This window comes from Macadamia integrifolia, chromosome 5 (genome assembly GCF_013358625.1).
Source record: "Macadamia integrifolia cultivar HAES 741 chromosome 5, SCU_Mint_v3, whole genome shotgun sequence".
Taxonomy (NCBI): Eukaryota; Viridiplantae; Streptophyta; class Magnoliopsida; order Proteales; family Proteaceae; genus Macadamia; species Macadamia integrifolia.
The window spans coordinates 37,087,962-37,101,066 of NC_056561.1; the positions used below are offsets into that span (position 1 = coordinate 37,087,962).

Consider the following 13,105-nt stretch of genomic DNA (forward strand, 5'->3'; position numbering starts at 1 on the left):
CTTCTATAATTATAGTAACTCAAAATATCCTATTTACTTTTGTAAACCCATCTCTTCATAATGTCATCATTCCTTACCAACACTCTTCTATCATCTCCTTTGATACACCTCACCTAGTCAGAGTCTCTACTCTTCCTTTCTTTCATTTTAGCCATCTTATATGTAGTCTTTTTTCTTTCTTTAGGGTTTAGATTTAATATAAGGATCCTCATATTTCTTTGGCCTAGCCATCACCACAATCCTCCTAGCTTCATTTTGGACATCATAATACTTCTTTTATTATGATATTTATTCATTTGCTAAGTGTTTAAAGAAAACTTTCTTGGTCCCAATGGCTGCTTAGACCCCTTCATCCCATCACCACGTCTCCCTAGGAGCTTGTCGACTACCTTTTGCTTCCAAGGTAGTCGACAAGCTCCTAGGGAGACATGGTAGTGGGATGAGGGGGCAAAATAAAGGATATTCTACTTAATGTGGGTTTGGTTCTTGTTAGTTTTCCTATACGACCGAAATCAATCGTAACATGTAAAACCTTAGAGCTGAATATACCCTAATTTTCAATACGGTATTGTGAAGGAATTGAGATGGAAGATGGGTGAAAGGAGAATCCTTTTACTCACTACTTAAATCGATTTGGGTTTTTTTAGGTTAATACCTGTAAGCATAAGTTAGTCATTTAATTTCACAAGTTTCCGTTGAATAACTCATAAGGGTAAAATAGTCTTTTCATTCAATCACTAACAACAGATTAACAATATCTAGTTTCATGGGGAATCAAGTAATAGTTTTGAACTTTATGGGTATTAAGCAATCAGGCCATAGTATAGGGGGTGCCCAAGAAATTTTTACCTAAATATTTGCATTTCATGCAATATTTTCAGCAAAGATGTTTAATTTTAAAGTTTTTTCCCAATAAATATTTAATTTTATTATTTTATAGATTTTAATGTTTTGTGTTTTAGTTTTATGGCTAAAATTTGATGTTTATGGGTGGTATTATAACTTATGGAGGTTTAAGTTAATGAATCTTTAGATCTATTTACACAAACTTGTTTAGTGATAATACTAAAATCATATATGGCTTTATTTACCTGGTCATCATTAATTCTTAGTTGTCATCTTACATGTGATCTCTTCTTAGAACCATAAAATTCATCATAATATAGTTTTACAATAAATAAATAAATAAATAAAAATAAAATAAATAAAATAAAATGAATGATTCGTAACACTAATAATGAAATCATCTCATTAAAAAAGAGTAACTTAGAATGCGAGATTCCCACTATTATAGGTCCTAAGAGAAACAAATGTATGCAGCCTTACCAGCTGCTTCTGCTTCACAACGAAGCTATGTGCTAACCAAACAAGGTTGCGGTGGGAAAATCTCACTTTCTTCCAATTTTACTTTTCTTGTTTTTAATCCCACCAACATATGAGACCCAGCAGGCCAAAAGTTTTTCACCTTTTGCTATGGTGAACACATATCACCGATCCTGTTAATAATCAGAATAATCGGGCCGGAGACCTAGGTTTGGTCTGCTAAACTAAACGGGATGATTCTGGGATCGACTCCTTTGACATGATTCCACAAGAGACCCATCTCAAATACCGAGAATGTCCGAGTTGATTTGCTGCCTCCACGCGACGCGTAGTGACACGCGCAATCTTCACTAAAAAAAAAAATTTAAAGAAAAAGAGACGTGCAATCCCAACGGCGCACGTACCAATACCCACACCTATATATTTGGTAATTGCTTGTGTTGACTGCTTAGTCTTTACCTTTGGTCAGGACGATTGCTCTGTAAGGTACTTCTCATCTTCTCCTCCCAGTAGAATTAGGTATGCTTTACAATAATCTGTGATGAATCTTTGAAATCCTCTTGTTTTGTTTTGTTTTTTGTTTTGAGGTCCGGATGAATCGATTTTCGGCTTTAGGGCTTCTGTTATTTGATCAAGAAAGATTAAAGTGGTTGTACGCAGATTGAAGTTCTTTAGGTTCTTGTGGGAAATCTAGTTTGGTCTTGATGATGGAGATTCAGTCTGAATGGATTAGTTTTTAGTGATTTTTGGAAGTAGGAAAACCTAGCTAGGTGGTGTGTATTTGTGATGCTGTTCTAGATTGACATAATTGGGTTTCGTTAGATTAGGGTTCCGTTTGTTTGTAAGAAAATCTAGCGGTACTTGAGTTAGTTCCACACTTCATGTTACAAGCGTTTTGAATGTCTGTTGCTTAAGTTTTCGCTTAACACTCTGAAGATCAAAGGTCGGGATCTCTTATGTAGTAATTTAACATACTAATTTTCCTTCTAATGGAGGCTAAGTTCACCCTGTTGTATCTGCTGTTAGATTGTCTCGAAGGGGGTATGGCATAGATTTAGGTCCACGATCGGTAGTATAGATTCTTAAGAGACCGGCTGATTACTGATCAGTCTGATTTGTTGTGATTCTATACGTTTATTTCAATTTATATTAGAAAATCTAACTATGCTGTGTATGAGATTAGCGTTTTTGATTGTCCTGTACTTTTGGGAGTAAAGGTTTTGTTTGTCTGTTTTAGTTTTCCAATTTTTTTTAGTCTCTTAAGATTGAAGTAAGATTTAATTGGCGGGAGCTTGAATTTACTTATTTTTGCTGTGTTGGTGGGCTTAGGTTCAATTTTTCTATTGTATATGCTGTTAGCTTCTTCTGAAAAATTGTAATTTCCAGAATAAGGACTGGCGCCTGTAGTTTAAGTTGTGGATTGCTAAAATACCAGTTTAGGATTGGATTCAGTTTTGTAGCTAAATCTTGATAGTTTATTTTTCACAACTATAGAGTGCATAGTGGTGTGGAAGATGCTCTTGCTGATTTCACAGCCTATTGACTTGATCAAGAAACCAACTAACCTCATCCCCCACTACCCCCTCCCCACCCCCCCCCACCCAAAAAAAAAAAAAAGAAGGAGAAGAGCTTATTAATCTTCAATTTTGTATTTCCTAGTCAGTATATATATATATATATATATCGAAAAGAACCCTGCCTGCTTTTGTGGATCTATTTCAGACATAGATGGGTGCAAAAAGAGTGTGCTGCCCCCGATGCCTCCACACAGCCTCCCATTGGTCTATGGGCTGGCGCAGTGGCTGTGCAAGTGGATAGGGTTCTCTTGCCCTTTAATATTATTATTATTAATATTATTTTTTCCATTTATTCACCTTCTAGAGATATCCTTTACGGAGATAACAAATCATATTCCCAGTGATGCTGGAAAATTTAGAAAACCAGTATTTCATGTGCCATGCATGATTTTATGAATGTCTTTATCATAGATACTTTCCCCATATGGGTGGTGATTTCTTATATAATTTTATTCTAAATGTATGATGCTCTTTCTGAATGATTTGAGTTTGGGGGAACTCTTAATTAGAGTGATTTTAAATATGAATGATTTACACAGATTATAATTATTCAACACCGAAGATAGTATTTTGACGTGTCTTAAGTAATTTCTGTTTGCAATATATATTTTTATCATGTAATTTTGTGTGGCTCTCCCTTTCTCTGCATATATTTGATGGAAAAAGTACTTATCTCATATGATATTCTTTTCATGGTGCTAACATGTGAGTTCTACCAGTGCTACTAAAAGTAAAACTACTGCGGAGACATGGGGAAAAGGAAGTCAAGGGCAAAGCCACCTCCGAAGAAGAGGATGGACAAGCTTGATACTGTGTTCAGCTGTCCATTCTGCAATCATGGAAGCAGTGTTGAGTGTCGCATGTAAGTGACATTAAATCCAATTAACCTCTTCTTTTTTTTTCTGCATATTAGAGCAACTCAGTGCACAAGGCTCTTGATATTGCAAGGTCTGGGAGGGTCAAATATACGCAGCCTTAGCCTCTGCATTGCTGGATAGGCTGTTTCCAAGTTTCAAACCTGTGACTAACTTGTTGCAACTTGCAACTATTTATTTATTTTATTTATTTTTTTAAATTTTTTTTCCTGCATATAAAGCATGCAATTGACCTGAGGTCCACTGACTTATTGGGGGCTTTATTGTACGTATAGATGCCACACCGACCATTCATCTCCTAGGTTTTGGGCCACCTTATTTGTGGGATGGCCTTATATCAGAGTAACTGGATGGTTCCAATGTTTATGTGTAGACATCTTAAAATTTGACAATGGGAGAAAGAGAGGAAAAAAACAAAAAAATGCAAGTTATTTTCTTTTAGTCCATGTTCAATATTTCAGCTAGACAGAGCTCTTCTCAATTTTTTTTTTTTTTTTATTGATTTCAAGATGTCAGTTATTTTGTCATGCCAGTGATTCCATATTCAGTAGCTCTTGTTCACATGTTATTTGTGTTGACATCCCTAGAAAGTTTTTTTTTTTTTTTTTTTTTTTGGGGGGGGGGTGGTGGGTGGTGCGTGGGGTTGGCTGCCCATTAATGATCGTTAAGAGGTTAAGTTGCATGGAACTGATAACTATTTTATGCAAGAGGCAGTGAACTGAGCCCATTGACCTCTGTATTAGTCCTGGTAAGAGTGAGTTGGTCATGTGTAGAAACTGTACTGTAAGGATAGTATGTTCCATTGGGAGCAACAGCCCTTTTGGCTACAACCTACAGTCTACTTCCCCTTCTCATTTCTACTTTCTGTCATATGTGCTTGTGATCTGTGTTCTTGTTGTAAGCTTAGTCTGTTTTGGTTATGCGACTAAAAGATTGTACTGATTGCAGTGATATGAAAAATTCGATTGGGGAAGCCATTTGCCATATTTGTCAAGAGAGTTTCAGCACGACCATCACTGGTATGTCTTCAGAAGATGCTTTATAGGGAAAGTTTTCTAAATATACTATCTGTTAAGGAAATTTGGATGAACATTAAGGTCAGGATTTAGGGTTGCAATAGAATAGGCCCAGTGTCCATGGAAGGCTCAATGACAACTTTTTTGGAATCTTGTGCTGTGGGAATTGACAATATAGGCTATATTACATGGTAAGGATGTAAATGGCAAACCCCTATGCAAACATCATCTGATCAGAGCATAGTTGTCAAGGCACGAAGGTAACCAAGCACCTCATTGACAAGGCACTCTAGTGTTTTTCCCCCTATCCAATATTTATCTAGTATACGCCCATCATAAACATTATAAGTAAATTAGTAGTCGATTAAAGAAACGAGGCATTACATATAAATTAACATCCTTTGTAAGACTGACCAATTGTTTACAACAAACTAGTAGTAAAAACTAGCAATTAAATATTTTAAAATGTACAAAGAAAATATTTCAGTGATTCAGAATTGATTCAAGCAGAGAATTAGCAATGAAGTATGATGGTATAACCAGATACAACAGTATAGCAAGGTTTAAGATTCAATGATTCCATATATCGCAAGCATTATTATCTTACACACTACGAAGTAAAAAATGTTGGGAAAAGAATCTATATTATATAAGTATATAACAGTAAAAAACACGACAACATAAGGTGCCCGCCCAGCCACCTAGGCAGACCAAGGCAGTTGCCTGACCTTCATCCAGTAAGGCTTGGCATTGCCTTGACACACTTAAGCTCCCTGGATGCCTTCAACTACAGATTAGAGTCTGTTACCTCCATGGTGAGCATCTATGATTCTGGTGCCACATACTCTATTTTATCTTTTTCCAATAGTTAAATATTGTAACTAGTGGTTTTTTTCAAGGTCAATGACATTGGCTATAACTGTATCTGCTCCATCTAGGCCTATTATTTATTTCAAATTATCACAGGGAACAGGAATGCAGTTCTTCTTTCCTTGGTTAGAGGACACTAGTACCTCTGCTAGGATGAAATATATTTAAATTGTTGTGGTGAAATGTTATAGCATCATTTGTTCTGTATTTACTCGAGTCCACACTTGTAGAAATGGAATGGTCACTGGATCATTTGGGTCGGGTGGTCATTGGTGTGACTGCCATTCAGACCATCATACCAACAGCCCTTGAAAACATTGATTTAGTGTAGCTACACCATATATGGGGAGGCAGTCAATGTGTTTCCTGAGCTAGGGATGCTGATTGGTACTTGGTGATGCCAAAGGGTGATGATTATCATTTTTTGTTTTCATTCTAATTGTTAATTGTTTCTTGAACCACTCTTAGCTAACTGATTCTTTGCTTGTGTTGGCAGCTTTGTCTGAACCCATTGACGTGTGAGTTAAATTCATCTTTCAATTCTGCCTATAGTTTCTGCAACCAATATTTGGTTTATTTTTGTTCATATTTATCTGACATGGCGGGGTGTCGGGTGTGTGCTCTGCAGATATAGTGAGTGGATCGATGAATGTGAGCGAGTCAACAACCTTGAAGATGATGCTGCATAGTGAACCCACCGAAATGTTCCATCTGTGACTTCAATGGGTGGTATATGGTAGAGCTGTTCTCAATCATGTTTGCTCTATCTGACTAGATAGATGTGGATTGTGAAGTGAGAACGATGATAGTATGTTTCATAAGGCATGCCGCATATACTTCGGCGTATAGTAGGTGGTAGGGTATGCTTGTTAAAGTTGGGATTGTGAAGACACTGCCCATGTGTATATCCATCTTCCTATGCGGAGAAACCCTACTCAGGTGGGATAGACAAACGTATCATGTACGACCACTGTACTGAAGCCAAGTATGTGTTTGCATAATAGCTTCTATTTCTCCTTTTTAAAGTTTATACATGTGATAATGTTTTGAGCATTTTAAGACTAGTGTGGAATAGAATTAGCTTCGATGGAAAAGGCCACCCTTGCCGCAACAGGAAAAAGAAGTTTCCACCAAACAATCAGTAGAATTTCCTGCAGATACTATAGTTTGTTGCAACTAATTAGTAGCGGATTAGTGATACCCTGAGCATTTTTTTTTTTTTTTTTTTTTTTGGATAGACATAACTTTGTTGTCGAATTGTGCTCGTTGGATGCCATTGGCTGTACACATGTTTATCCACAAATTTCGTTGAAGTCATGGAGTGAAAAGGGGCTAAACAATCCTACATGTACAGACTAGGCCTTCCTGGTAAGAGAGCCAGCCATACTATTTCCCTCCCCTGGAATAAAAAAGAATAATTTTAAATAAGATGCAATGTGAATGATATCTTTAACAATAGGAGCCGCTGAAGTTGGAAGAGGGGTGCTCGTCATTAAGGGTGTTGAATGGAACCCTATCATCCAACAATAATGGAGGAAAACAGAGACGGCTAATTAGAGGCAGCATGTATAGAGTTGCCACCATTATCAGGAAAGATGAAGCCAAGACCAGTAGAGCTATCGGATGGGAGAGATGCATCGCAATTAAGCTTTATAAAGCCCAAAGGCGACTGCAAATATTCTTACTTCCTTCTTGTTGTTGATAAGAAGTAACAATGATAGTTGGATGAGATTTTGACCCGCGAGCCTCATGGAATTAATTGAAAGCTTGTTGTGCTTGGCAAATAACATCTATTGGGGACCAAAAATGTCTCTTGAAGATAAAGTCACTGTGCGTACGCCAAATATGCCAAACAATGAACGATAAGCCTTCTTCCCCTCCTTATATTGGCAAATTTTGGCACCACCAGATTTGTTTCTACACAGTAGGAGGCGCCATTTCCTTAAATAATATGAAGGAAGTGGACATCTAGCCTAGTGGTTGAGACTTGGTAATATGAGGTGTAAGTTCAAGTCTCGCTATAAGTTTTCAATTGGATTAATATTCTTTACGTATAAAAAAAAATATAATAATAATATAAATGGATGTACAAAGATAGCATCTAGGCATACCAAACCAAAAATATATGATGAATAGAAAAGGTTTTGGTCCCCACCTTCGATGGCAAATGAGCTCAGACCCCACCTATGACATTGTCATCAACAGAATACTAATATCAAAGTAAAGATGAAAGAAAGAGATAAAATCATTTTAAAATAAATTTAAATCTTGATCTTTCCTGTACCTCCCAGAGAATCTCTTCACGATGAAGATGAAGCTGAATATGAAGAGTCAAAGAATATGATATGTGAACTTAACACTAAAGCAACCGCATTTGGGGCTCCTCCCCAAATAAGGTTATCACTCCTTAGAAATAAGGACAAGGGAATTTCAAGAATGGTCTCACGATCCATATGGTGGGAATACGCTTCTAGCAATTGGTGGTTCCAACACCTAATCTCATGATCAATCAATTTTGAAACAAGGTACAAAGGGAATAAATTCAGGGATCCGGCACCCTCCTCTCCTGAGCGCTGATCGCCCAAGTCGCATCCATAGCTACCTGGGCAATCGACATGTGTCTAGACGTCAATCTAATGGTTCTGGGTGTTGCGCCTTTGTTCTAGTCAATAAATGCACAACTGTTGGATCAACGCCTAGACAAGTGTCGATCGCCCAAATAGCTATGGGCATGACCTGAACGATCAGCGCTTAGGAGAGGATCCGGGTCCTAAATTCAGACAAGGGTATAGTACTTTGTAGCTAGGGAGGCTTGAAACCCATTGATCCTCCCAGATTTTGATTTGATCACCCATCTCAACACGCCAGAGTAGTACCATAGAAAGAACTTTGTGGCCATTAATAATACTCCACCATGCCCATGACGCTATCTTCCCACCGTTCCCCAAAGGAAATCAGCTACTGGAAAATAAAGAGCGTTCATATACCGAATCCATAGCGTGTCCAAATATTCCACAGATGCCATGCAACCCTGGTGAGAAGGGCCATATTATGCAATTTTGGGTCTCTAGAACCCAACCCTCCATTGAATTTTGGTTGACATAGTCTTTTCTAAAAAATCCAATGAATTTTATTAGCTTGTGGCATCTTCCCCAGACAGAGCAAACCACCTCCTTGGCAAGCTTATCATGGTGTGCTATAGGATTCTAAAATGTGAAGATGCAAAGGTTGACATTGAGAGGGCTTTTACGACTTCCATGTGATAGGAATTGGCTCTTCCACACATCATCAAGTCTCTTGATAGTTTTATCATTAATATCTTGAAAAACATCAACCTTTGATATGCCAAAATCTACTGGTAGGTTGAGATACTTGCGCAGGCCATCCCTATAAGAAATTTTGAGGATATGTGAAAACCACCTTTTAAAGCGAGGAGTAGTATTAGTATTGAACGTGAGGGTGAACTTTTTCACATTGATCGCATGTCCAAACTTGCTCTACAATACAAGTCAAGACACTCTTTCAGACTTGAAAGCTCCTATAACTTCAACTTGAAGAACATTAAACAATCATCCACAAAGAGTAAATGTGTTAGAGGTGCAGCCTTATTCCGGACACTAATACCACAAATCATACAAATTCAGCCTTAAAGAGGATTGCACTCAAGGTTTGTTTGCACGAAATGAACAAGTGGGTGGGTGAAGAGGGGGGGGGGGGGGGGATCTCCTCTAGAAGGCGAAATAGATACCTAGTTGCATCATTGATGAGAAGTTTGTAAGAAACATAAGTTAGGTTATGTATGGCATAATCACTTGCACCCATCGATGATTAAAAACCAAAACACAATATGATTTGCTCAATAAACACCACTTCATGTGATCATAGGCCTTCCACATCAAGATTTATGGCTAATAACTTCCTCTTCCCCTTCTTTTGCTTCTTAATATAATGGAACGTCTCATGAGCTATATAAATATTGTCCGAAATGAACCTATCCAGGATTAAGGCAGAATGACTAGAGGGATAATGTCATCTAACCATGGTCTTCAATCGTTTCACCATAATTTTGTTAATCACCTGTGTTTCTATGTCACACAAACTAATTGGCCTTAATTGATCGACAGACTCAGGCTTGTTCACTTTTAGAATGAGACAAAGTAGTGTTTCATTTAGAGAAGGTAGAGAGTCGATCCTGGAAAAGTTATGCAAAATCTACAACACATGTATAAACAAAATCCTAATACTTTTGGAAAAAGACAGGTGGTAACCCATCAGGCCAGGGGATTTTAGAGGTGCTTTGAAGAAAAGTGCAGAGTGGATCTCTTGATAGGTGGGGGATATATATAACAATCATTCATTTATATTTGGATACATGATTGGATAACATTGAGTTCCTGTGATAATAACGTTTCATCACAACCCTCTGAAGTGAAGGTTTGTTTCTGCAAAGCTCAGCATCAGAAGCTGTCCACTCTGTATTACAAAACTTAAGCTTAACAATTTTGTTTTGTTGAAGCCACCATTGTATAGGAAGGAGGCATGATTCAATTTTGTAGTCTATATCCCACACTGAATCCATTCCACCCGTGACTTCTGATGCCGCATGGCCCCCTCATTGGACAACTCCACCTCCAAACATTTTCTACAAATCATTTTTCTTTGCTTGAAAAGCATCAGAGAGTCTTGAAGAATTGTAAGATCGTCCTTTGGAGATCTAAATTTTGTTTGAACATAACCTAATACTAAATGATTCCATTTTCAAAAAATAGACTTGCAATGATCCATCTTCGTTTACATATGAAGTAGTGCCCACAGGTAGCAAAAAAAAAAAAAAATCGTAAACAAACAGTATCGGTTTTAAACAATGAATTTTTTTTAATGATACGGACAAATAAACCATAAGAAAAATAGAGAACGGTGAAAAAAGGAAAATGGACAGTACAGTTTTAATTGTGTCGATTTCAAACAAATGGGACAAAAAGAAAAAGCTAGTATACTCATAAATTAAAGAATTTATTACATGAATATCTACATCTACAAAACAACTAATGCATATATATATATATATATCATGTCTCATTATAAGTTTTAAGACATATCATTGATATCATTCAACATCAATTCTAAATTTATACACATGTGCAAAGTCTTAATGAGCAAATTTTTTTGTTAAAATTATTGAGCAATGTGGCTTGGCTATGATGTTGTTCATTGTTGTCAACATAGTCATCCCGGAGTAATGTATGTTCGGTTGGAGTTGAGAATCATCACTTTAGAAACACTTTTTAGCAAATTCATTGTTAGCTACAGACCATGTTATAGTAACTATATGTCGGCAATCTAGATAACATATCCATATTGCTTCAAATCAAAAGGGAGGTGAGGGCCACGGAATTTTACTCCAATAGTGTCCAAAAGAATTGGTGCATGATATGATCCCACAGCAGGGAACGAAGACTATTGCTTCCTCAAAACAGGTTCTCCAAATTAGATTGGAGAAAGCCCTATCAGGCCTGATTTTGATATTAAAAGGAACCAGTACATTTATTGCTCCATGTAAATATTAGCCCTTAAGAGCCCAAATCTAAGAAATTACAAACTTCTGTCATCTCTTTAAAGCTTCGAATGTCCTTCATTCATGTACAATTTCTTGGATCCGGCTTCTCTCCAACTCTTACATCACCTAACTCTTGCCCAACCCTACCTGTGTGCATGACACGTGGAGAGGGGAGATCCAACGGCTAAGCATCAAGTGTTCCATTTTCTCTCCATTAACACACATCTCCTCTACCCGTTCCAATTTCATTCTTCTAACCCAGTCGACTTCCACTGCTTCTCTCCTTGAGCAGAACAAAAACCCTTGGTGAACCTCTCTTCTCGTTTTCCTCCATTTTCTAAAACCCTAGTTGAAGATGCTAATGTCAAGATCAAGAACTGACCAGTCATCTAAAAGCCCGGACTTGTAGAGAAGGCGCTACTTTATTTCCTTAATACTGTCCCCCTTGGGCACGAACGAGCAGGGGTCGGGGGCAGGACTTTGGGTACTCCTCCAACAGCTGATCGTTCCAGGTCTATCCACTAGTTTCAAACCCCAAGCAAGGTTTTTTGCAGATAGATAAGGAATTGAAAATTGAAATAAAGTTACCAAAAATAAATGGTATGGTCTACTACATACCTCAGCTAGGTTTCTTGCAAATTTATTAACTAGTGATTGAGAGAAAAAGGATGAAATTTTCTGAAAATCTGATGAAGGTCAATTACTCAATCCGAAGAACACCCAAGAGTAGAACAAGTTGAAGGTATTAATGCATGTTTCTCTTAGCTGGGTACTGTAATTCATACTTATAATAGTGCTTCTAGTACTTGAGGGAATTCTAATTCAGGATGGAGAGATTGATTTGGTGATCAATCAATCTAATATTGTGAATAGATAATTATCTGTTTTGGAAACAATCTCCATTGTAATCAATCTAAGATTATAATCTGTAATGAAAACTTGGATCAGCTGTTCTAGGACATACATCTGCTACTGAACTTGATTTCATCTTCTAGTTATCTTCAGATGTTATTGGACTGCAGTGGATAATTGCTTATGAATTTGTTAAATGAAATGGAATAATATCACAAGATTCTGCTACTCGGAACACAACTTTTAGTATGTTTATTTCTTCTTTATTTTCCACGCTACCATAGCGGTATGGCTTAGAGATGGCTAGGAGATTTTGATGTGTTCTTGAATCTATAGTGCCAAAATTATATCTACAAGAAACCTCACTTAGGTTTCCATATTACATCTACAAGAAACCTCGCTTAGGGTTCGAAGCCAGCGGATATACCTGGAACGGTCGGCATCTTCAACTAGGATTTTAGAAATGAAGGAAAACAGGAAGTATGGAACCTGGAATGATGGGTATCGTCTTCACCTAAGGTTATCCACCGATGGAGGAAAAAGGGTCTAGACTCTAAAGAGGATCATAATGTATGCAGCTTGCTTCATGGAGAGGCTGTTTCTCAACTTGAATCTGCGACAACTCAATTGCAATAGAACAACCTTGACAATGGCCAAGATCCCAACAAGGGCTAGAGGCAGCAGGCATAACCTAAAAATTCCAACATTAATTAATTATAGCATCGTATGCCCTTGTATCTCACTCCTCCATGCCAAACCCAATCCGCTGTGCAACCTGAATCTTGAAACCCGTTCACCACCAACAATAACACAAAATACACAGCAGAACAATACTTTTCCAGTCTCAACTAATCAATTAACAAAACTAATGTAACTCAAAAAAATCAAAGGGCAACAAAAATGTCGTATAACTGAAGTGTTAGGAAATGAATGTGCCAGGTTTACAAGGAAAAGAGTAAACAAAACCAAAATCACATACCGGTAGATCATTGAGGAACAATAATGAGTTAAGACCGCAAAACAATTAGATCATAC

At 37.4% G+C, this 13,105-nt stretch overlaps 1 protein-coding gene across 1 annotated transcript; it reads left to right on the plus strand.

Annotated features, from left to right (window-relative positions):
* Positions 1 to 1,653: 1,653 nt before the first annotated feature.
* Positions 1,654 to 6,714, plus strand: LOC122078363 (transcription elongation factor 1 homolog). Its single transcript, XM_042644328.1, has 5 exons — positions 1,654 to 1,809; positions 3,620 to 3,762; positions 4,724 to 4,794; positions 6,158 to 6,179; positions 6,290 to 6,714. Exons 2-5 carry the CDS (start codon positions 3,650 to 3,652, stop codon positions 6,348 to 6,350), a joined length of 267 nt encoding a protein of 88 aa, XP_042500262.1. The 5' UTR covers positions 1,654 to 1,809; positions 3,620 to 3,649; the 3' UTR covers positions 6,351 to 6,714.
* Positions 6,715 to 13,105: the final 6,391 nt, after the last annotated feature.

Excerpts from the sequence above, each read along its gene's own strand:
- LOC122078363 (XM_042644328.1), top strand. The coding sequence starts at position 3,650 with ATGGGGAAAAGGAAGTCAAGGGCAAAGCCACCTCCGAAGAAGAGGATG. Across the intron at positions 3,763-4,723 it reads AGCAGTGTTGAGTGTCGCAT|TGATATGAAAAATTCGATTG; the intron begins GTAAGTGACATT and ends TACTGATTGCAG. Across the intron at positions 4,795-6,157 it reads TTTCAGCACGACCATCACTG|CTTTGTCTGAACCCATTGAC; the intron begins GTATGTCTTCAG and ends TTGTGTTGGCAG.